The sequence below is a fragment of the Dendrobates tinctorius genome, unplaced genomic scaffold (genome assembly GCF_039654945.1).
Source record: "Dendrobates tinctorius isolate UK_male_01 unplaced genomic scaffold, ASM3965494v1 ptg000046l, whole genome shotgun sequence".
Lineage (NCBI taxonomy): Eukaryota > Metazoa > Chordata > Amphibia > Anura > Dendrobatidae > Dendrobates > Dendrobates tinctorius.
This window is the reverse complement of record NW_027361714.1, coordinates 78701240-78727272: the sequence shown is the minus strand read 5'-3', so window position 1 is coordinate 78727272 and position 26033 is coordinate 78701240. Positions and strand designations below refer to the sequence as shown.

At 47.9% G+C, this 26033-nt stretch overlaps 1 protein-coding gene across 5 annotated transcripts in view; it reads right to left on the bottom strand.

Annotated features, from left to right (window-relative positions):
• PPIL6 (peptidylprolyl isomerase like 6) overlaps nt 1–26033 on the bottom strand; it is a 252837-nt gene that overhangs the window by 85535 nt on the left and 141269 nt on the right. For 4 of the 5 annotated variants that reach the window (XM_073576037.1, XM_073576034.1, XM_073576036.1 and 1 more), the window contains 2 exons: nt 19056–19151; nt 14202–14390 (listed from right to left, as the gene is read on the bottom strand). In XM_073576037.1, coding sequence (XP_073432138.1) covers nt 14202–14390; nt 19056–19151 — 285 coding nt within the window. Of the gene's footprint in view, nt 1–14201; nt 14391–19055; nt 19152–20782; nt 20976–26033 lie in introns of all 5 variants that reach the window. The other variant, XM_073576038.1, reaches the window with a different exon arrangement.

Here is a 26033-nt window from a genome sequence, read left to right as displayed (position 1 = left end):
TGGCACCTGGGAACGGGACCGAGGTGAGTATGTGGTGTTTTTTTTTTTTTTTCATGTGTATGAATACGGGGGTGAACATGGAGATTCTATGGGGGTGAACATGGGGATTCTATGGAAGTAAACATGGGGATTCTATGGAAGTGAACATGGGGATTCTATGAGGGTGAACATGGGGATTCTATGGAAGTGAACATGGGGATTCTATGGGGGTGAACATGGGGATTCTATGGGGGTGAACATGGGGATTCTATGGAGGTGAACATGGGGATTCTATGGGGGTGAACATGGGGATTCTATGGGGCGAACATGGGGATTCTATGGGGTTGAACATGGGTGTAACAACCCTGCTGGCATTGCTGCATGGCATTCCCATTCCACACTCAACAACTTTTTCACTGCTCCAGGCCATGCTGTGATTTATGTCTGCTGCCAGCTCCATGTTCTGTGCCTCTTGTCTCCTCTCTGTACATAACCATAGCTCCCAAGCGTCCCGGATTCCGGGGGACAGTCCCGTTTTTGCCCCTCCCACCCGCTGTCCCGCCCACGACACTATTTGTCCTGCACTGCAGGGAGATAAGCCGCATGCCGATTTTGAGTCTGCCCCATTGCCCCGGCCGGGAGGTTACTTTTCCCGCAGACACAGGAGTACACGGCAGAGCCCTGAGGACCACTTTAAAATTTGCACGTGACGTTCCACCGGAAATGACGTGCTGGAAGTTGACCGGAAATTAGGTAATTTTGGGAGGAGATTGTGACGGAACCATGGAGGCACTTCAGGCAATGCTTCATATCCATCACCGTGTCCTCCTCCGACAGCGCGGATAGCGGGATCGTCTTGGACTCGGGGATGCTGGCCATGTGAGCGGATCACGATATGTCCTGCATCAGGAGGCTCAGGTGGGCACTAAAATGTGAGCTGGGCTGCTATATTATCTTTATAGAATCTATATTTCTTTCCGCCTCTGTGTCTTTCTCTCTCTCTTCTTTCTTTACCCTCTTCCTTTCTCTCTGTTCTTTCTTTCCCCTCTTTCTCTCTCTAATCTTTCTCTCTCTCCGTTCTTCCTTGCTCTCTCTGTTCTTTCTTTCTCTCTCTTCTTTCTTTCTCTGCACTCTATCTTTCTCTCTGTTTTTTCTTTCCTCTCTATGTTCTTGCTTTCTCTCTGTCCTTTCTTTCTTTTTCGCTCTCTCTGTTCTTTCTTTCTTGCCCCTCTTTCTTTTCTCTCTGTTCTTTCTTTCTTTCCCCTCTTTCTTTCTCTGTTCTTTATTTCTTCCCCCTCTTTCTTTCTCTGTTCTTTATTTCTTCCCCCTCTTTCTTTTTCTCTGTTCTTTCTTTGCCCTCTCTTTCTTTCTTTCTCTCTCTCTGTTCTCTTTCTTTCCCTTCTTTCTTTCTCTAATCTTTTTCTTTCTTTCTCTGTTCTCTCTATCTGTTCTGTCTTGTCTTGTATTCTTTCTTTCCCCTCTTTCTTTTTTTCTGTCCCCTCATTCTTTCTCTCTCTCTCTCTCTCTATCTCTGCTCTTTCTTTCTCCTCTTTCTTTCTCTTTCTCTATTCTTTCTTTTGCTCTGTTCTTTCTTTTTCTTTCCCCCCTTTCTTTCTCTCATCTTTCTTTTTCTCTCTGTTCTTTCTCTCTCTGTTCTTCCTTTCTTTCTGTTCTTCTCTCTCTCTGTTCTCTTTCTTCTCTCTTTCTTGTCTTTCTTTCTTTCTCTCTGTTCTCTTTCTTTCTCTCTCTCTCTGGTCTTTCTTTCCCCTCTTTCTTTAGCTTTCTCTCTGTTCTTTCTTTCGCTCTGTTCTTTCTCTCTGTTCTTCCTTTCTTTTTCTCTGTTCTTTCCCTTTTTCTTTCTCTTTGTTCTTTCTCTCTCTCTCTCTGTTCTTTTTACTGTACCCTCTTTCTTTCTCTCTCTTTTCTTTCTCTTTCTTTCTTCTCTTTCCCCTCTTTCTTTCTCTTTCTCTGTTATCTCTTTCCCCTCTCTTTCTTTCTCTTTGTTCTTTTTCTCCCTTCTTTCTTTCCCTCTCTGTTCTTCCTTTCTCTCTATTTTCTTTTTTCTCTCTCTGTTCTTTCTTTTCCTCAGTACCAGTCAGTGTGCCAACAGTACCAGCCACTATGCCCATAATGCTAGCCATTGTGAACTCGGTACCAGTCAGTGTGATCAGCAGTGCTAAATGGGTGTGGTTGGGGCGTGGACATGGGTGTGAACAGTTGCTAAATGGGTGTGGTTGGGGGTGTGGTCTAAATTTTGCCGCGGCATGCCGCAGCCTTTGTCCCTCTTTCCCTTCTTCAAAAGTTGGGAGGTATGCATAACTCCTGGCTGTGTGTATAGGGTGGCAGCACCAGAACTCTGGTTCTTATGGAATCAGTGTGCACCTGCCTGATGTGTCCCTGGCCAATTACCAAGAGCCCTCTTTTATTTAGGGCAGCTGCTCCCTATGAAACCTGGCCTGTGCAATGTGTTAACTCAGTTAGTATCTTGCTGCTGAGTAAGCCAGGCACTGTCCTACTTTATGTCTCGCCTTCTCTGGAGGCTTTACTCCTAGCTTTGCCTAGTACTTCTCTGTCCGCCCTCCAGGAGGCAGAATATCCTGGTCCCTGTGCTATTACTCCTTGCCTTGTCTTCTCCTGGTCTGTGTCTTGTTCTAAGCCTTGCTTTGTATCTGAGTATACTCCGGCCCCTGCACCTTGTCTTGTACTCTTACTCTGTCTAAAGTTTGTCCTACCTTTGTCTCTGTCTCCTTGTTTGTGGCTTCTTTCCTTGCTGTGTCTTTCCTTGTGTCCTCCCTGTCTGTGCTCTGCACGCTTGCAAGCTCTGCCTGCTCTGCACCCTTGCTAGCTCTGCCTGCTCTGCACCCTTGCAAGCTCTGCCTGCTCTGCACCCTTACAAGCTCTGCCCCCTTGCAAGCTCTGCCTGCTCTGCACCCTTGCAAGCTCTGCCTGCTCTGCACCCTTGCAAGCTCTGCCTGCTCTGCACCCTTGCAAGCTCTGCCTGCTCTGTACCCTTGCGGCTCTGCCTGTACTCCGCACCCTTGCGGCCCTCCTCCTGTTTGAACAGGTCCAAACCTGCCCCGTCACACTCCACTCCCTCCTATCAGTACCCGTACCTGCACCTCCTGTGTGAACAGGTCCAAACCTGTTCCGTCATACTTCACTCCTTCCTGCCTGCTCCAGTACCTGCACCTGCTGTGTGAACAGGTCTCTACCTGTTCCTTCACACACCACACCTGCCCAGTGTCTCAGCCGTGCCTGCCTGCCCTGTGTCTCAGCCGTGCCTGCCTGCCCTGTGTCTCTGCCGTGCCTGCCTGCCCTGTGTCTCAGACGTGCCTGCCTGCCGTGCCTGCCTGGGTACCAGCCGTGCCTGCCGTGCCTACCTGCCTACCTGTCAGTCACACCTGTCCAAGTGTCTTGTCCCCGAGTGGGATCAGCAGCTACAGCCAGACTCCACCCTGGAGTGGCACCTGGCAGCTACCTGCCGCACAAGCCTGACCTCACCATCAGAGGCTCCAGCGAAGACCGAGGTAGCTGTTGTAGTCACGTCCCTTCCAGGGTAGTTTGGTTTGTGGCAATGTGGGGCCACAACCCCCCGGCTCGCACCAACCTGCCAAGGCATGAGCGTGACAATGGGGATTCTATGGAAGTGAACATGGGGATTCTATGTGGGTGGACATGGGGATTCTATGGGGTGGACATGGGGATTCTATGGGGTTGAACATTGGGATTCTATGGGGGTGAACATGGGGATTCTATGGAAGTGAACATGGGGATTCTATGGGGGTGGACATGGGGATTCTGTGGGGTTGAACATTGGGATTCTATGGGGTCAACATGGGGATTCTATGGGGGTGGACATGGGGATTCTATGGGGGGGTGACAGACAGCACATGGGGATTCTATGGGGAGAACATGGGGATTCTATGGGGGTGGACATGGGGATTCTATGGGGGTGGACATGGAGATTCTATGGGGGTGGACATGGAGATTCTATGGGGGTGAACATGGGGATTCTATGGGGTTGTACAAGGGATTCTATGGGGGTGGACATGGGGATTCTATGGGGGTGGACATGGGGATTCTATGGCGGGAACATGGGTTTTATGGAGTGTGACAGACAGCATTCTATGAGGTGAACATAGGAATGCTATGGGGTTGAACATGGGGATTCTATGGGGGTGAACATGGGGATTCTATGGGGGTGAACATGGGGATTCTATGGGGGTGAACATGGGGATTCTATGGGGGTGAACATGGGGATTCTACAGGGGTGAACATGGGGATTCTATGGGGGTGAACATGGGGATTCTATGGGGGTGAACATGGAGATTCTATGGGGTGAACATGGGGATTCTAAGGTGTTGGACATGGGGATTGTAAGGGGTTGGACATGGTAATTCTAAGGGGTTGGACATGGGGATTCTATGGAAGTGAACATGGGGATTCTATGGGGTTGGACATGGGGATTCTAAGGGGTTGGACATGGGGATTCTATGGAAGTGAACATGGGGATTCTATGGGGGTGAACATAGGGATTCTTTGGGGGTGACAGCACATGGTGAGGCTATAGGGGTGACATGCTGCACATGGGGATGCTATGGGGGTGAACATGGGGATTTTATGGGGGTGAACATGGGGATTCTATGGGGGTGAACATGGGGATTCTATGGGGTGAACATGGGGATTCTATGGGGGTGAACATGGGGATTCTATGGAGGTGAACATGTGAACATGGAGATTCTATGGGGGTGAACATGGAGATTCTATGGGGTGAACATGGGGATTCTATGGGGGGTGACAGACAGTACATGGGGATTCTATGGGGTGGACACGGGGATTCTGTGGGGGTGGACACGGGGATTCTGTGGGGGTGGACACGGGGATTCTGTGGGGGTGGACACGGGGATTCTGTGGGGGTGGACACGGGGATTCTGTGGGGGTGGACACGGGGATTCTATGGGGGTGAACACGGGGATTCTATGGGGGTGAACACGGGGATTCTAAGGGGGTGAACACGGGGATTCTAAGGGGTTGGACATGGGGATTCTATGGGGGTGGACATGGGGATTCTATGGGGGTGGACATGGGGATTCTATGGGGGGGTGACAGACAGCACATGGTGATTCTATGGGGGTAAACATGGGGATTCTATGAGGGTGGACATGGGAATTCTATGGCTGTGGACATGGGGATTCTATGGGTGAGACAATGGGGATTCTATGGAAGTGAACATGGGGATTCTAAGGGGTTGGACATGGGGATTCTATGGTGGTGGACATGGGGATTCTATGGGGGTGGACATGGGGATTCTATGGGGGGGGTGACAGACAGCACATGGTGATTCTATGGGGGTAAACATGGGGATTCTATGAGGGTGGACATGGGAATTCTATGGGGGCGGACATGGGGATTCTATAGGGGTGGACATGGGGATTCTGTGGGGGTGAACACGGGATTCTATGTGGGTGAACACGGGGATTCTATGTGGGTGAACACGGGGATTCTATGTGGGTGAACACGGGGATTCTATGTGGGTGAACACGGGGATTCTATGTGGGTGAACACGGGGATTCTATGGGAGTGAATATGGGGATTCTATGGGGGTGGACATGGGGATTCTATGGGGTGGACATGGGGATTCTATGGGGGTGGACATGGGGATTCTATGGGGGTGGACATGGGGATTCTATGGAAGTGAACACGGGGATTCTATGGAAGTGAACACGGGGATTCTATGGAAGTGAACACGGGGATTCTATAGAAGTGAACACGGGGATTCTATGGAAGTGAACACGGGGATTCTATGGGGGTGAACATGGGGATTCTATGGGGTGAACATGGGGATTCTATGGGGTGAACATGGGGATTATATGGGGGTGGACATGGGGATTCTGTGGGGGTGAACACGGGGATTCTATGGAAGTGAACATGGGGATTCTATGGCGGCGGACATGGGGATTCTATGGGGGTGGACATGGGGATTCTGTGGGGGTGAACACGGGGATTCTGTGGGGGTGAACACGGGGATTCTATGTGGGTGAACACGGGGATTCTGTGGGTGAACACGGGGATTCTATGGGATGAACATGGGGATTCTATGGGGGTGAATATGGGGATTCTATGGGGGTGGACATGGGGATTCTATGGGGGTGGACATGGGGATTCTATGGGGGTGGACATGGGGATTCTATGGGGGCGGACATGGGGATTCTATGGGGTTGGACATGGGGATTCTATGGGGTTGAACATGGAGATTCTATGGGGTTGAACATGGGGATTCTATGGGGTTGAACATGGGGATTCTATGGGGTTGAACATGGGGATTCTATGGGGGGGACAGACAGCACATGGGGATTCTATGGGGGGTGAACATGGGGATTCTATGGGGTTGGACATGGGGATTCTATGGGGGTGACGACATGCTGCACATGGGGAGGCTATGGGGGTGACATGCAGCACATGGGGAGGCTATGGGGGTGAGATGCTGCACATGGGGAGGCTGTATACTGTCATGCAGTATATGGGAAGGCTGTGTGGGGCTCATGCAGTATAGAGGGAGGCCGTGGGGGCCTCATGCAGTATATGGGGAAACTGTGGCTCATGCAGGACATGGGGAGGCTGTATGGGCCTCATGCAGTATATGGGAGGCTGTGTGGGGCCTCATGCAGTATATGGAAGGCTGTGTGGGGCCTCATGCAGTATATAGGAGGCTGTGTGTGTTTCATTCAGTATGTGGAGAGACTACAGGGCTCATGCTGTATATGTAAAAAGGCTGTGTGGGGCTCATGCAGTATATGGGAGGCTGTGTGGGGCCTTTTGCAGTATATGGGGAAACTGGGGCTCATGCCGTACATGGGGTGGCTATATGGGCCTCATGCAGTATATAGGAGGCTGTGTGTAGCCTCATGCAGTATATAGGAGGCTGTGTGTAGCCTCATGCAGTATATGGGAGGCTGTGTGGGGCTCATGCAGTATATGGGGAGGCTGTTGTGAGTTCATTTTCTGGTCTACCAGTTGTGAGTTCTCCTTCCAGGCTCCCTCTGGTGGTAACAGGAGGTAGTGAGGCTGATTTAATCAGTAGAGATCTGCCACCTGATAATGAGGATGACGATTGGACCTCAGGAATCTCAGATTGGATTTAAGACAGCCAACGCGCCTACTCTGGTGCTGGTGATTCCTTCTGCTTGTCAGGTCTTGGTTCTCAGCTCTGTTCCAGTCAGCTCAAGCTAAGTTTTTCTGCTAATGTTCACACTTGATTTTGTTGTTCTATTCAGTTTTTTGTGTGGTCAGCCAGCCCCGGCTGGGGCTGTGCTGAATTTCCACTCTTATTTATCTGTATTTGCCAATTTGCTTTTTGTCCCTTATTAGATTGGCCTCTTTTTGCTCTGTCTCAGAATATTTCAGAGTGCTGATATAGTGGGAGAAGTCTAGTGACTTCAGGGTTAATTTTGTTATCAGAAGTGTTGGACATTATTTTGTAGGGTTTTGGGCAGATTGCAGACAGTGTCTTTCCTTTCCTCTCCTTTCTAGTTAGTTTGGGCCAGATCGTTTGCTCAGCCTATTTTCCTGCCTGTGTTTGTGTTTTCATCTTGTTTCACCATCAATACATGTGTGGGGGCTGTCTATTCCTTTGGGGTCTGCTCTGGGGCAGTTAGTTTTCCCCTTTTCTTGCTTTAGGCTTATTTATTCCTCCGGCCGTGATGAGGCGTCTAGGTTCATCGTAGGTACGCTCCACGGCTGCTGCTAGTTGTGTGGTTAGGATCAGGGATCTTCAATCTGCATAGTTACCAACCTCTCTGGTTTTTCTGGGCTTAGCTTGTTAAGGTTTTTTCCTCCTCGGTGAGTCATTCATAACAGGAGGCTGTGTGAGGCCTCATGCAGTATATAGGGAAACTGGGGCTCAATCAGTATATGGGGAGGCTGTGAGGGCCTCATACAGTATATGGGGAGGCTGTGGGGGCCTCGTGCAGTATATGGGGAAACTGGGGCTCATGCAGTACATGGGGAGGCTGTGTGGGGCTCAGGCTGTATATAGTGAGGCTCTGGGAGGCTCATGCTGTATATGGGGAGGCTGTGTGAGGCTCATGCCGCATATGTAGTAGGCTGTGTGAGGCTCATGCTGTATATAAGGGGCTGAGGGGGGGTTAAAGATATATAGGGAATGTCAGCATACTTAATTCTGCTCAATATTAATAGATACCATTTATATTAATAAATTAATATTGAGTAGAATTAATTTCAAGCTATTGGTTCAGCCCTCCACAACAGTCATGGTCTCTCATGGGCCCCTCAGGAAAATTAATTGTCCACCCCTGCCTTAAACCAATCTGTCACTTTCCATTGGCTGTGTTCTTTGACAAACTCAAGTCGGACCTTCCAGTTCTCTGCAGAGATTAAAGGTTTCTTGACTGGAACTTGTGCATTCAACCCTACTGCTCTGAGCCGTCGCCCCACAGTTTGGCAAATCACTTTGACCTCATATTCTTAGTTCATTTTGTGTGAAATCTGTACAGCACTTTTGATTTGATGTGATCAACTATGGAAGAAGTTTTCCGTGGTCGTCCACTTGTAGGTTTCTTAGCTGTTCCATAACCTTCTTTTTCTTTCTTTATTACCGTATATACTCGTGTATAAGCCGACCCCCCCCCCCCCCCTAATTTTGCCACAAAAACTGGGAAAACTTATTGACTCACGTATAAGCCTAGGGAGGTGTCAGGAACACCGCACTGAGCTTGCTCACTGAGCCAGTGCGCGCGTCCTGAGTAAAGCGAACTGTGTTCAAAGATACCTGTGGAGCGGACAGCAGCCGAATAGGTGCGTATTTCAGAACAGCAGGACCTGAAGCACGTGACTGCTGGGGGCGTGGCCTAAACTCCAGAGAGCTAGGAGCTGCCAGAGAACTCCTAGCAGGGTAAGTGCGAGACAAAAGTTACCGAGGGGCAGGGCTGGACTGGGACTAAAATTCAGCCCTGGCATTTGAAGTTACACAGGCCCACTAGTCACATGGTGACTATATAATATCTTTGTACACTTGTAGGTTACAAGAAGTGAGAGATTAACACGACTATATAACATGTAGTCAGAGCTGTGCCCAGTATTTCAGCTCAGTCCTATTTATTGCTTTTAGGTACACTACTCCTCCCAAAGCTCTGTCCCCTTTTGTACGCACGGTGACAGAATTCCTGGCAGAACTGCTATCCATTAGGCAACCAGACCCCCTGGTCATAGCTGCCCCTATCATACCTCCCAACTTTTGAAGAAGGGAAAGAGGGACAAAGACTGTGGCACGCGCAAATTTTAGGCCATGCCCGGCCACACCCATTTCGCCACTAGTCACACCCATGTAGCACTGCTGATCACACTGACTGGTACTGAGGGCACAGTGGCTGGCATTATGGGCACACTGACTGGCACTAAGAAAGAGAGAAAACAAAGAGAGAGAGAAAAAAGAAAAAAGAGAGAGAAAGAAAGGAGAGCAAGAGAGAAAGAACAGAGAAAGAAAAGAAAGAAAGAGAGGAAAGAAAAAGAAAAAGAAAGAGGGGAAAGAAAGAACAGAGAGAGAGAAAGAAAAAAGGAAGATTAGAGAGAGAGAAAGAACAGAGAGAGAAAGAAAATGAGGGAAAGACAGAACAGAGAATAAGAAAGAAAGAACAGAGAAAGAAAAAGAGAGAAAGAAATAAAGAATGATTCTATAAAGATACTATAGCAGCCCAGCTCCCATTGTAGTGCCCACCTGAGCCTCCCGGTGCAGGACATATCATGATCCGCTCATATGGCCGGCATCCCCGATTCCAAGGCGATCCTGCTGTCTGCGCTGTTGGAGGAGGACACGGTGATGGATCTGAAGCATTCCTGGTTCCGTCACAATCTCCTCAAGAAATTATCTCATTTCCGGTCAGCTTCCAGCATATCACTTCAAGTGGAACGTCGTGTGTGTTTTAAAATGCTCCTCGGGGCTCCGCCATGTACTCTTGTGTCCGTGGGAAAAGCCCGCTTTGTACACACTTGGCTCCGCTCCGTACACCCCGTACACGCGCGGCTCCGCTCCGTACACCCCGTACACGCGCGGCTCCGCTCCGTACACCCCGTACACGCGCGGCTCCGCTCCGTACACCCCGTACACGCGCGGCTCCGCTCCGTACACCTCGTACACGCGCGGCTCCGCTCCGTACACCTCGTACACGCGCGGCTCCGCTCCGTACACCTCGTACACCCGCGGCTCCGCTCCGAACACCTCGTACACCCGCGGCTCCGCTCCGAACACCTCGTACACGCGCGGCTCCGCTCCGTACACCTCGTACACGCGCGGCTCCGCTCCGTACACCTCGTACATGCGCGGCTCCGCTCCGTACACCTCGTACACGCGCGGCTCCGCTCCGTACACACACAGCTCTGCTACATCTACCCTGTAAACCCCTCCTGACCCCACACATACTTACCTCATCCAGCACCATGGCAACAGCACAGCAGAGTCTTGCAGACACCAAGAGGCAAGGCTAAGCGCACAGGACCCGTGATGAGGTCACAGGAGGGGCGGAGTCAGGGGTCACATGATCAGGGGTCTGGACAAAGGCTCCTGATCATGTGACCCCCTGACTCCTCCCCTCCTGTGACCTCATCACAGGTCCTGTGAACAGAGAAGAGAGCAGGCAAGCGACGCTGTGAGTGGCTGCGGGGGAGGATGTAGTGCGTGGGGGGGGCGTGGCGGCTTATCTCCCTGCAGTGCGGGAGGGTTGGAAACTATAACCGCCGTGCTCGCAGAGGGCCGGTGGCAGGAGCAACAGCCAGGCCAGTGGCTGGATCAGCTGGCAAGCGGCCAGGTGATCGGGCGCTGCCGCCTGCGGCCCACATGACAGCGGCCCAGGGGGAAATTGCCCGGTTGGTTATATTACCAATCCGGGCCTGCCAAGGGGCATAGACAGGGAGGATAGTCAGGACGTAGCCAATGAGTCATACACAGAGATAGCTGCAAGGTACAAGAGGGGCGAGCAGAGAGTAGTCAGATAACAGGCAACGAGTCATACACATAGAAGGTAGCGCAGTACAGAATCAATAGGCAAACTCACAACGGGGAACAGAACCGGGTCAGAACCATATAAACAAGCTATAACAACGAACAGGCACAGGCACACGGAGGTCACCACACTCGGCCAAAAGCAAAAGTATAACTGACAGGGATTGGAGCTTCCCAGGGGTTTAAGAATCTCTCCCAGAACCAAAAAGAGGCCACAATTATTATCCTGAGGTGTGCAGGTCAAAACCTGCACTTAGCTCCAGACATTAACCCCTGACGTGCAGCTCAAAACCTGCACTGGGATCATGACAGGTGGAAAATGCAGCAGCTACTGGTAAATTTCAAAAAAATAAAAATAGATACCAATAAAAGTAAAATTAACTGAGACATCAGTAGGTTAAATGTTTTTAAATATCCATATTGAATAAGGAGCTGCATATAATGCTTCATACAGTCCAAGATGGGCCCCATAAGATGATCCATACAAAATACACCCCATATCATGCTGCACAAAGGTTAATAATGTCCCCATAAGATGCTCCATAGAATAATATGCCCCATATAGTGCTCCATAAAGGTTATGGCCCCATAAGATATTCCATAGATTATGCCTCCATATGCTGCCCCATAAGATGCCCCATAGAATATGCCCCCATATGCTACTCCATAGAATATGCCCCTATATGCTTGTCTCACAGAATATGCCCCCATATGCTGCTCCATAGAATATGCCCCCATATGCTGCCCCATAGAAACATAGAATTTCCCCCATATGCTGCTGCAAAAAAAATACCATACCCACCTCTCCTGCTCAGGACCCGGCACCTGAGATATTCACCTGTCCGGGGTCCATCGCTGCTCACCACTGTCTGCGCATCCTCTGTCAGTGACTGTTCAGCCAGCAGAGGGCGCGGCGTGCACTAACCACGTCACCGCTCCCCCTGCTGCCTAAACGTCATGGACACAGGAAGCAGCAGTCAGCGTGAGCAGCGATGGACCGGGGGACAGGTGACTATCGCTATACTCACCCATCCTGGCGCAGTCTCTGCAGCCTCGCTTCTCCACCGTCTCCCTTCCTGCCTTCAGAGGTCACGTGATACCGCTCATTACACTCATGAATATGCGCGTGGGGCTGCAGAGACTGCGCTGGGAGGTAAGTATGATCTCTGACACCCCCACTCCCCCTCCTCCGCCGACCACCAGGTATATGACTCGTGCATAAGACGCGAGGAGGACTTTCAGCCCAAAAAATGGGCTGATAATCTCGTCTTATACACGAGTATATACGGTATATGTGACACTTGACTCTGAGAGCAATTGAATTCATTAGCTACCTCTTTTAGGCTTTTGCCTGACTATACTCTCATAATAATAAGTTTCCTGACATTTGTTGATACATTTGGCTTTGTCTTTGCAATGTTTTAACCTAAAAAACACACAAACAAACAAAAAAAATCCACTACAAATGACTACCCAAATATTCTACTACCCATGGCAAAATATGCAAAACATTTGGTCCGAGTGTTGAAAAAAACACATAAAGGGATAAAACAATGTCAAACACAATTTTCATCCTTACAGCTGACAAACATTTGCTTCCAGTTTACTAAAATCACCAGGAAAATGGCAACCAGGCAGAAGAAAGCACAAAAAAAGCTAAACTTTTGGTCACTACTGTATATGCAGACAGGTAAGAAATTGGCTGAATGACAGGAAACATAGTACATTCTCTAAATGGGATAGAGTCAGGAGTGGGGACCACCAGGACCTGTGCTAGGACCGATACTTTTTAACCTCTTTATTAATGACTTTGTGGATGGGATTGAGAGTAAAGTGTTAGCCTTTGCTGATGATACCAAACTATGAAGGATATTAAAATCTGACCTTGACAGTACAATATTGCAAAATGATCTGGATAAGATGTCTGAATGGGCAAACACTTGGCAAATGAAGTTTAGGCTAAGTGCACACGTAGCAGAAAATTTCTGCTTGAAAACCTGACTTCCTTCCCAGAAACCGCACCTATTTTTCCGCGGCGGTTTTTGCACGTTTTTTGCGTGGTTTTGATGCGTTTTTTCCGCAGCGGTTTCAAAACTCATGGAAGAAGCCAAAACCGCGGAAAAATCCGCAAAATTAATTAGCGTGCTGCGGTTTTTACCGCAATGCGTTTTTTTCGCGGTAAAAAACGCATCAATGTGCACAAAAAGTGCAAAATGCATAGAAATGACTGGGAAGCTTATTTTTAGCGGTTTTATAGCGGTTTTATAGTGACAACCGTGGTAAAAACCGCTAAAAAAAACGCTGTGTGTGAACACAGCCTTAATGTGGATAAATGTAGAGTAATGCACCTCGGGCGGAGTAATCCTATTGCTGCATATACATTAAATGGGAGTATACTCAGGACTACAGAGCAGGAGAAGGTCTTGGGTATTCTGGTTACAAGTAAGCTGAGCAGTAGTACTCAATGTCAAGGAGCAGCCACAAAAGCAAACAAGATTTTAGGATGTATAAAAAGAGAGAAAATCCTGCGATCCCAACGTATTGTTACCCTTTTATAAATCACTGGTGAGGACACATCTAGAATATGGGATCCAGTTTTGGACTCCACATTATAAAAAGGATATTCAGAAGTTAAAATTAATTCAAAGGCTGCAACTAGATTATTACAAGGGATGCAAGGCCTCTCATTATGGAAGCTTGGGCTTGTTTAGCTTAGAAAATATTTGTGATCAGTACAGAGGACTGGCACATGACTTACTTCATCCAAAGACCATACTAAGGACCATCAGGTACTTATTACGGGTGACAGAAAGGCGAGTCCAGCAGCTAAATAGGAAAGTGTTCTTTACAGTTAGAGCAGTCAGACTGTGGAATGCCGACCACAAGAAGTAGCAATGGTAGACACTATAACAGCTTTTATACACGGGCTGGATGATTTCCTCAGTACACATAACATTCTGGGTTATAGATAATTTAGTGACCCCTACACACATGCACGCTCAGCAGTGGTTTTTCAGACCAGAACTAACCACTAGATCCTTGGAATTGATTTTTCAAGTCATATTATAACAACTTTCAATGGTTGAAAGCATATTAAGCATCAGCAGCCAAGCAAGTCTGGAATATGCATTCATTATATTGTATAGGTACATATCTATATGGTACATCTGTACATTAAACTGGAGAATAATGATATAAATCCACTAACCTTAGTATTTCTCATGTACTTGGTGTAAAAGTCCTCGGCCAGAGCCTTGTACAGTGCCAAGGGTCTGTAGTCCTTGTAACCCCACGTGTCATTTGCCCAGATTTTGAGAGCTTTTTCATCTCCTATGAAATGTCCATTAACAAAGCACATGACATCAGATGAAAATCCCCAAACTTCACCTCTAATTTCCTGTGTTGCATAGGAAGATATAATGGTTGTAATGCATTAATGGAATAACAGAATAAAATAATTCTAATTACATTTACATTCTAATTATTAATTCACAATGGTTTTTGTTTTTAGCAAACTGTACTTTAGAGAGAGGCAGGAAGGAAATGCAACCAGTGGTGTAAATTGAAGCTTGTGGGCTCCAATGCAAAATTTCGAACAGGGCTCAAACTATCAAAAGGTGTTTAACATCCCTTTCACTGCTGAGCCTGTTTTCACCTTCCTGACCAGTCCAAATGTGACTATTCTGACCAGTTTCACTTTATGTGGAATGCTTCAATATATCCCAGTGATTCTGAAATAGCTTTTTTTTCCCGTCAGACATTGTACTTTATGCTAGTGGCAAATGTAGGTTGATAGTCTTCTATTTATTTGTGAAAATATTGCAATTTTGGCAAATATTTGAAAATTGCTATTTTCTAAACTTTTAATTTGTATGCCCTTAAATCAGATAGTTAATTATATTGCACAAAATAGTTCATAAATAATATTTAAAGGGAATCTGTCACCCCATTTTTCGAGTCTCAGCTGCCGGCACCGCCATCAGGGGCTTATCTACAGCATTCTGTAATGCTGTAGATAAGCCCCCAATGTAACCTGAAATATAACAAAAATGAGTTAGATTATACTCGCCCAGGGGCGGTCCGGGTCCGGTTTTGGTCCGATGGTTGTCGCGGTCCAGTCAGGCGCCTCCCATCTTCTAACGGTGGCGTCCTCTTATTTGCTGCCTGTTGTGGCTCCTGCGCAAGCGCCCTCTGTTGAGGGCAGTGCAGAGTACTGCAGTGTGCAGGCGCCGTACCTCTCTGACCTTTCCCGATGCCTGCGCACTGCAGTACTCTGCTCTGCCCTCATCAGGCACCGGGAGAGGCCCCCCCCGGTGAGTATAATATAACTCATTTTTCTTATTTTTCAGGTTACATCGGGGGCTTATCTACAGCATTACAGAATGCTGTAGATAAGCCCCTGATGGCGGTGCCAGCAGCTAATACTCGAAAAATGTGGTGACAGATTCCCTTTAAACACATGTCTACTTTACATCAGCATCATTTTTTAAACTACCCAAAAGTGAAACCATTTTAAAAACTGCACCCTTCAAAGTGCTCAACACCACATTCAAGAAGTTTATTAACCTTTCAGGTGCTTCATATGAATTAAAGCAATGTGGAACACAAAATTAAAATTTTACTTTTTTCCCATAAAAATGTTCCTTTAGCTCCAATGTTTTTAATTTTCACAAGGGTATCAAAAGAAAATGGACAGTGGAAGGAATTTATTTAGAGGTGTGGTGAGCACATTGAACCCACAGGTTCTTCACGGAATTATATAACATTGAGCCGTGAAAATTAAAAAATATTTTTTTCTCGCAAGTGTTGCTCCAGCCCCAAATTTTTCCTTTTCACAAGGGTAACAGAAAAAAAATGGACAATACAATTTGTTGTGCAATTTCTCATGAGAATACAGATACCCCGTATGTGATGGAATTATGCATGTCAGTATTACACTGACAGAAGCCTCTTAGATCATGCTCCTGGCAAGGTCTAACAGGCCACCGTAGCTGACAGATCAGGAAGTCAACCTCTGATGGGAAAGGAAGCCCCCTCCTTCTCCCAGCCTCCTACAGGTGCTTCTCACTAAATTAGAATATCATCAAAAAGTTAATTTATTTCAGTTCTTCAATACAAAAACTGAAACTCATATATTAAAGAGTCAGTACAAACAGAGTGATCTATTTCAAGTGTTTATTCTGTTAATGTTGATGAATATGGCTTACAGCCATGAAAAACTGAAAAATCATTATCTCAGTAAATTAGAATAATTAACAAAAAAAAACCTGCAAAGGCTTCCTAAGCGTTTAAAAAGGTCATTTAGTCGGCTCAACAATCATGGGGAAGACTGCTGACTTGACAGATGTCCAGAAGGCAGTCACTGACACACTCCACAAGGAGGGTAAGCCACAAAAGGTCATTGCTAAAGAAGCTGGCATTTAGGGGGTTAAATAGCCAAGAGTGGTACAGGCACCACTCCTGGCTGTAACATCTAGGGCTCAGCTATCACGTACGTCAAGTTCCCGGTGACGATCGCACTGGCACAGTTCCTGTGCCACGCACGGTCGCCATGACATACCTATATGTCCTGACTTCACTCTCATCTCTATTAATAGTAACTAGCTGAAGAGCCCGGCACTGCAACTAACTACGGTTAGTTATAACTAATTATAATGTATATATATTATATATATATACCTGAATGTAGAGCCCCGCCCACTCCACATACCCACATTCACTGTAATATCCCATATCATCCCGTCAGCCAGAGCCACCGGACTACTACCCCTAATATCCCACATCATCCCATCAGCCAGAGCCACCAGACTATTACCCCTAATATCCCACATCTTCCCGTCAGCCAGAGCCACCGGACTACTACCCCTAATATTCCACATCATCCCGTCAGAGCCACAGGACTACTACCCCTAATATCCCACATCATCCCGTCAGCCAGGGCCACCAGACAACTACCACTAATATCCCACATCATCCTGTCACAGACGCCAGACTACTCCCTGTTATGAATGAGTCACCGTAGGAGGCAAAAACAGAAATACTAGCTAAGTCCAGAAAACCAGAGAAGTTGGCAGCTATCGGAGTGCAGACCCCTGAACCTATCAACAACAACTAGCAGTAGCCGTGGGGGGTTCCTACGGTGCCCAAGACCCCTCGATCACAGCCGGAGAACTACATAGCCTAAAGACAGAAAGGGAAATCTAAACTGCCCCAGAGCAGACCCCAAAGCAATAGGCAGACCCCAACATATATTGACGGTGAAGCAAGATGAAAAAACACTCACACAGATAGAAAGATAGGCTGAGCAAATGATGGGGCCCAAGCTAACTAGATAGGACAGGATAGAAAAGCTGCTGTCTGTAATCCGCCAAAACCCTATCAAAACAAGAGCCAACAGCTGATAGCGAAAAAAACCCTGAAGACGCTAGGCTTCAAAAAGACTATATCAGTACTCAGGTATTTTCTGAAGACAGAGCAAAAAGGAATTCAGCTCACCCCAGCAGGGAATGGCAGAAATCAAGGAAAACAATGCAAAACAAAACACAAATGCAAAAAGTAGAGCAGAAAACTTAGCTTTTGAGGAGCAGGTATCAGACTGGTCTCCTAGAATTCCTCAGAGAGATCACCAGCAAGGCAGAAGGGCGTCGGCTGCCTTATATCCAGTCAGTAATTCCCGTCACCCAGTCATCATCATCCTGCCCAGGTGCTTGGTAATCAGCCTCACTACCTTCCTTCACCAGAAGAGGGAGTTCATCAGACCTCAATGGTGAAGGGGAAAATGAACTCACAACAACTCCCCCTAATATCCCACATCATCCCGTCAGCCAGAGCCACCGGACTACTACCACTAATATCCCACATCATCCCGTCAGCCAGAGCCACCGGACTACTCCCCCTAATATCCCACATCATCCCGTCAGCCAAAGCTACCGGACTACTACCACTAATATTCCACATCACTCCGTCAGCCAGAGCCACCGGACTACTACCCCTAATATCCCACATCATCCCATCAGCCAGAGCCACTAGACTACTACTCCTAATATCCCACATCATCCCGTCAGCCTGGGGTCAGAACCAGAGCGCTGAGTGGAACGGTCCTAACTTCCATACCAGGAATCCCTTTAAGAGAGGCCTGGGGTCAGAACCAGAGCGCTGAGTGGATTTGTACTGACTTCTATATCAATGATCCCTTTAAAAGAAGCCTGGGGTGAGAATCAGAGCACTGAGGGATTTACCCTAACTTCCATACCGGAGATCCCTTTAAGAGAGGCCTGGAGTCAGTACCAAAGCGCAGAGTGGATTTGCCTTCACTTGCATACCGGGGATCCCTTTAAGAGGGACTGGGATCAGAACCAGAGCGCTGAGTGGATTTGCCGTGACTTGCATACCAATTATCCCTTTAATAGAACCCTGGGGTCAGAATCAGAGTGTTGAGGGATTTGCCCTAACTTCCATACAGGATATCCCTTTAAGAGAGCCTGGGGTGGGAACCAAAGCGCTTGATGGATTTGCTCTGACTTCCATACCAATGATCCCTTTAAGAGGGAAAATGTGCCTACGGGATGGAGGATGTGTGATGGGGATATGGGCAGGGAGGGGGGGGGATTCATTTCTGTCATGTGCTCTCTGCTCCTTTCAGGGGGCAGACAATGGCTGGGAGCTTATTTTCCCGAAGATGCTAGATTTCTCCCACCATGTCAGTGTCTGCTGAGATGTTGTTAAGTGGGAAAACTTGCTCATAGCAACCAATCACAGCTCAGCTACTTTTAACCAGCTCTGGTGAAATGAGATGCTTAGTGATTGGTTGCAAGGAAAACTGTTGCTCATAGCAACCAATCACAGCTCAGCTTCTTTTGAACAGCTCTGGTAAAATGAAAGATGCTTCGTGATTGGTTGGTGATACACACACACACACACACATACATACATACATACATACATTCACTTTTACATATAGAGATAGACTTTTCATAAGGGCCCAAAGAACTTTTTTAGTGTCTGTAGGCTCCAGGTTTGACTCCAACCCCTCCACCCACCATACTTGCGCCCCTCACTATACCTTTTTCTTCGTGCATAAATACTCGTGCCACACACACTGCAGAAGTGGCTTCACGACTGGATCTTCAAAATGAGCATCAAATGAGTGTTTCAGCACCTAGTAATAAAAATAATTAGCAACAATGAATCAAACCCACTGATGATTTAACTGCACATCTCCAGATTATATTCACTATTTGGATCATATTTACTTTGTTCCCTTGGCATCTTGTAAAAAACACACAAACAACACAGATCAGTCCCGACAATCAACTCAGAAATGGGCCCAAGTAACTAAATCACAAAAAACAACTTGAACAAAATGTGCAACTCATTTGCTGAATTTGACGCAAATCACAAAGTCAATAATTTTTTCCACAGAATTCTCACCAAAAAGATTGTTGGAAATAAAATGATATATCAAGCCCATTCTGCGCAAAAAAAAGAAATGGTGTCATGCCAGTTTTTCATTCAATATGTGGCAAAATTGCCCATTTTGTCCTGGCTCCGACATGCAGAGGCGTGATGAAGTCATCACACTGCTGTTGATGGGCCGCAGAGGCGCCGAGGATCCAGCGGGCACTGGTAAGCACCCCAGGGGCCATTATTGAGCAATGGGGAACATTATAGGGCAATGAGGAACATTATTGAGCAATGGGGACACTATGGAGGCCATTATAGGGGACATACACTATGGGGCCATTATGAAGCAAAAGGGCAATGGGGGACATTATGGGGCAATGGGGTACTCATGGGGGCCATTAAGGGGCAATGGGGACACTATGGGGCCATTTTGGAGCAATGGGGAACATTATGGAGCAATGGTGGACATTGATGGGCAATGGGGGACATTATGGGGCAATTTGGAGGATTGTAAATGGGGTCATACTATGGTGGATGGAGACTTGATGCACGAGGCAGTGTTGGGGAGATATCATGGAAAGGTGCAATTTGTGGCAACATTATAGAGAGGGGTAGTATAGAGGGATACTATAAGGAAGATCAGTGTGAAGGTGTATATTGTACAGGAAGCACAGTGAGGGGCAATAATTTATTCAGGGGTGCAACATGGGAAATATTTATATTTATGGGGCAGTATAATGATACTTCTATTTCTAAGGGCACCGTGTCATGATGTGCTGTTGAAGACGGAAGTCTGCAGAGATGTGCTCTGGGTGTTAAATGTCATCATGGAGTCTGTACTATACGGAGACAAAAGGGATAGGAACTTGAATCAGAGATGTCACCTATATTATTTGTGATACTGACAACGTCAGTTGTCGCGACTCGTCTGACAAGTTACCTAGGAGCAGGGGGCACCTTTCCTGGCCCTAACACTAGGGGCGCCCTAGCTCACCCTGTTCCCCGGGATACTTCAGATGGCGAAGATGCCGGGGTCTCCGCGCCCTTTTCTTATCTCCTACAACAGACCCACGTCTGTCCCCTTCCCACACCCGGTGAAGAGAGGCGCTACTGTGTACCGCAGTACACCAATCCGACAGACAGGGTAAAAAGAAAACTTCACACACACAAAATATGCACTCACTTATAACAGAGTGTGAGGTAGCGCTGTCATGTAAGTAAGGGGTTCTCGCTTGCAGCGATCGAAAAACACATCCGGCACAGGATTTTCCAACAAATCATAGTCTATGAGGTTTATTCATCCTTCATAAACCTCCAGCAGCAATATACACAGCATTACAGGAGAGCGTCCATTATACAGGCTATTTAGCCCCAGGGTTATCTCACCCACGTCAGGGTTCCCATATGGCTGTTTCTCCAGGCCGCAGAAGTCCACTCACTCCTCAGGGACTCTCAGATACTGGCCGCCATTACACCCACAGCCGCTCCACAGGCTGCTGTTAGTGAGGAGATCCTTCTCCTCACGGGACCTTCCAAACTGGACCAATCAGGTCCCAGCATTCACTCCATGTGACCTAACCTGGCCACATTATATGGTCCATAGCCACGCCCACCGGGTCACATGACTATGACCTCACCACAGGTCCTTCACACAGACATATATACTTTACAATAGCATTCATAAACATACATATGTCTCTATCTCAAGGTCACCCACCTTGAGATACCTAATGGCTCTTCAACCACTCACACTCTTGGGACATCCACACAGCGCCCCCTCGTGGACACAGTGGTCATTACACCACAAGAGGTATTCACCAGGGTGTGTAGGGATGGGAAGAAAGTGAACAGGAAAGGATAAGGTATTTCCCAGCGTACAAACCAAGCAACAGTCGCTAATAAACTCCTCCAGAATACCAGCTTCTCCCACTCCAGATCTGTGCAGTGTAGGTGTTAGACGCCGGAATCCTGCAGCTACACAGCAGGAATCCAGAGCCTTGCATTCAGCAGTCTCCCATTCTCCACCGACCGCTCAGGAGCCTGCACAGCAATCCCGGTTCCAGACGCCCTGCTCAGAGCAGCTCTGTAGGTCTGGCTGTTGATGCCACCTCTGGGCCAGCAATAGCAGCGCAGGCTGCTCAGCAGCGAGCTACTTCAGAGGCTAAGTCCTCTCCTCATGCTACTGGGCATGCTCACGAGACGATCTCCCATTGGAGATCGGGAGTCACGTGCTCAGGTCCTTCTCCTGATCTGATTGGTCCATCTTAGAGATCTGGAAGGTCCCGGAAGCGCACGGCTATAAAAGGCCCGCATGGCCGCTCGGCCATGTGCTAGTATAGACTCTTCTTGCTAGATATGTGAATGGTGATGGATGTATGATTCTGGTGACTGACTTATTAAGATTCCCCTCCCTCTGATATTACGCATGTGGATAAGGAACTATAGAAAGAGTCAGCGCCAGTCAGTGGCAAGTCATAGGCCACTTTGCACACCGCACCTCTACACTAGCGTTCAGTGGTGTCAAGTCTCTCATGGCACTATCGCATAGCGGCTATGTCTGCCGCCGCGCTGCATTCAGCAGCACTTACCGGCGTCCGCAGTAGCGATGCCGCACGCGCGGTAGGTCTAGACGGACACCGTCCTGTCTTGGACCCGTGTCCTGTGACCAGATACCATGCGTGCAATTTCGCTGAGACCTGTGAGTCTAACAGGCTCGGTGTTTATGTTTATGTTACAGCGCCTCTGTGAGTTAACAGAGTCCGCTCTGTGCACATCGGGTGACGTTGAACCCGTGCACATTATACCGCCATATGGCGCATCTGCCATTAATTAGCAGTAGTGTTAACACCTTCTGCACGGTGGACCCCGAACGGCGAACTAACTTTATTAAAGTATTTATTTAGTGCGTTCCGCTGTTCCTAACAGTAGGGATACGTACTCACTCGGCTGCAGTTGAGGAAGGCACAGGAAGCGGTATTGCTAAATGTCCGGGCAAGTTTATTTAAACTGCCTAAACCGCTAAGGAGAGCAAAAGAACAGCCTTTTCTGGCACAAAGTGAAAACATAAAATAACAAGTCCATACAATACAGCGGGTCCTCCCACTCAGGATAGTGTCTGGTTCTTTAACAGAGACCAACATATCTCCAGCTCCAGACACTGAATGAGGCAAATGGTCTCCATTTTTATTAACTAAACAACACCCCTCTTGTGGGGATATGTGAGCGGTCATTCCCACCCATCTCTTATGACCGCTCGTAAAACCTGGCCCTGGAGTGGCCCAAATAATCCTCTCAGCACTATAATGTATGTGCTGGAGCATACCTCCAAGTTCACATCATGGCAGCTAGTAGCCGCGATGACACATATCTCCCAAGGACTTGTCTGGCAGCCATCTTCCATTAGTTAATGCTAACTCAGACAAGGACTTGGTAATCGAGCTCAGCTTTTATAGGGGAGAAGAGTGGCCAACCGAGCACAGCTGAATTCAAGAATTTCCAACATGGCAGATTAACCCCTGTTCTGCTGAAAAACACAAACATGTTTCCTCTGCTCAGCGGGCCCTACCGGCAGGCTAAACTGGGCCCTAGTGGCGCTGCGGCAGTTCAACTCTACTGACGTGCAGGTCCGGGCAATCGGAGCCTCCAATCGGAGACTGGCAGCTGACGTTAGCCGCAGCGCGCACGTCGCCAGCGTCTGACGTCATTGTCATTCGCCGGCGAGTGAGCGCTTCAGCTGCGTGGAGGGAGCTTCGCCGCAGGAGCGCGGCAAGGTAAGATGAACGTGGTTTTTTTTTTATTGAAAGTGGCAATCTGGGGGCCTGGGGCAGAATGCAAGACACGGGGGCAGAATGGACATGGGGGCAGAATGTGAGACACAGGGGCAGAATGGACATGGAGAGCAGAATGTGAGACACGGGGGCAGAATGGACATGGGGGCAGAATGTGAGACACGGGGGCAGAATGTGAGACACGGGGGCAGAATGTGAGACACGGGGGCAGAATGTGAGACACGAGGGCAGAATGTGAGACACGAGGGCAGAATGTGAGACATGGGGACAGAATGAGAGACACGGGGCAGAATGTGAGACACGAGGGCAGAATGTGAGACACGAGGGCAGAATGTGAGACACGAGGGCAGAATGTGAGACACGGGGACAGAATGTGAGACACGGGGCAGAATGTGAGACACAAGGGCAGAATGTGAGACACGGGGGAGAATGTGAGACACGGGGCAGAATGTGAGACACGGGGGCAGCATGGACATGGGGCAGAATGTGAGACACGGGTGCAGAATGTGAGACATGGGTGCAGAATGTGAGACATGGGTGCAGAATGTGAGACATGGGTGCAGAATGTGAGACACGAGGGCAGAATGTGAGACACGAGGGCAGAATGTGAGACACGAGGGCAGGATGTGAGACACGAGGGGCAGAATGTGAGACACGGGGGCAGCATGGATATGGGGCAGAATGTGAGACACGGGTGCAGAATGTGAGACACGGGTGCAGAATGTGAGACATGGTGGCAGAATGTGAGACATGGTGGCAGAATGTGAGACACGGGGGCAGAATGTGACAGTGAGACACAGGAGGGGGCAGAATGTGAGACACGGGGGCAGAATGTGACAGTGAGACACAGGAGGAGGTAGAATGTGACAGTGAGACACAAGAGGGGGCAGAATGTGAGACACAGGAGGGGCAAGATGCGAGACCCAGGGGGCAGGATCATGGGGCAGGATGGATACGATGTAGACAGATGGGGCAGGATTGGGAGATCATATGGGGGCAGAATGGATGCTAAAAAATATGGCTGGATCCAGGAATGAGGGGCCAGGATGGGGGATATTATTGACATAGGGGCTAATTAAGGGATATTATTACTGCAGTGATGTATTTATTTTATTTTTTTTAGGATACTGTTTTAAATGGGGGGAGGTCCTGTTACTGTGCAGAGCGACACTGGGTCGCCTTTTTTTCTTTATCTGGTGTAGCGTAGAAGTTGGGAAAAAATTACATAATGTAGTCTGCAAGTGGAGCTCTAGATAACTGTGTTATTGCCTGCAGAGACGAGCCCTGGCTGGAAGACGTGATGGCAGTCTGTGCTGGATGAAAGATGAAAAGCGAAGCTGAAGGACTTCACCTAGAGATGTCACTGGTGAGTCAGTGTGTTACCTGTACACTGACACTATACATTATATACAAAGTGCCTTTGTACAATGTCACCAGTTATCACTGTATTACATGTGCACTGACACTATACACCATATACAGAGTTCCTGTGTACAATGTCACCAGTGATCACTGTATTACCTGTACACTGGCACTATATACAGAGCTCCTGTGTATAATGTCACTGGCGATCACTGTATTACCTGTACACAAACACTGCATACTAAGTACAGATCTCCTGTGTATAAGGGCACTTATGGTGATAGCATTGTTTTTTTTATTAATGATCAGTATTGATATATTCAGTCACCATGTGGTGGTAATATGTGGTCTGGGCATGGTGCGGTGGTATTTGTCCCTTGTATGTGCTATTCTGTCACTGGTGGTAATATGTGGTCTGGTCATGGTTTGGCTGTATTTGTTCCTTGTATGTGGTATTATTGGCCACCATGTGGTGGTAATATGGTGTCTGGTCATGGTGTGGTGGTATTTGTCCCTTGTATGTGCTATTATTCTGTCACTGTGGTGCTAATATGTGGTCTGGTCATGGTGTGGCTGCATTTCTTGGGGGCATTTATGTACATGTAATCGAAGTACATGTATCAAAGTACGTTGGCAGTTATAACATGGCAGTTAGACAGGGCAGGAGACAGGTAAGACAAATAAATAAATCTATTCCCTTTTGGACTACCACAAATATTTACCATATGCATTTGCATAATTTATATCCTGACCATTGCATTTACACACATCCACCGCCCTGGCATTAACTCTCTACACTCTGTCCATATTGGCCCCTCACTCCTTTCCTCTCCTAGGTATAGCACTCACGCTCTTTTCACATTGCTACACAGCACAGATCCATTCAGTCCCACCATTCAACATCAGAGACGCTCTCACAAATCACTTAACCATCTGCTCACTCTTTCTATCCTCCTTCTCCTAGTCGCAGGAGACATTGCTCCCAACCCTGGTCCCCCATGTTATAGAAAGTCAAACCCCCCAACTGCTACACTCGGAAACCCCTCTAATCTTATTAATATTCCCTGCCTGCCATCTGTCTCTCTTAATTGTGCCCTTTGGAATTCTCGCTCAGTGTGTAACAAACTCTCCTTCATTCATGACTTCTTCCTTTCTAATTCTCTTAACCTTCTGGCTTTTTCTGAAACCTGGATCCAGCAGTCAGACACTACCGCTGCTGCTGCTCTTTCATTTGGTGGACTACACTTCTCTCATACCCCAAGATCAGACAATAGAGCAGGTGGAGGCGTTGGTCTGCTTCTATCATCCAAATGTACCTTTCAGGTTATCCCTCAAGTACCCTCACTTGTCTTCCCTTCCTTTGAGGTCCATGCCGTCAGACTCTACATCCCCTTCTCCATGCGAGTGGCGGTGGTATATCGTCCTCCCGGCCCCTCCCATCAGTTCCTGGATCATTTTGCCACTTGGCTTCCATATTTTCTCTCCTG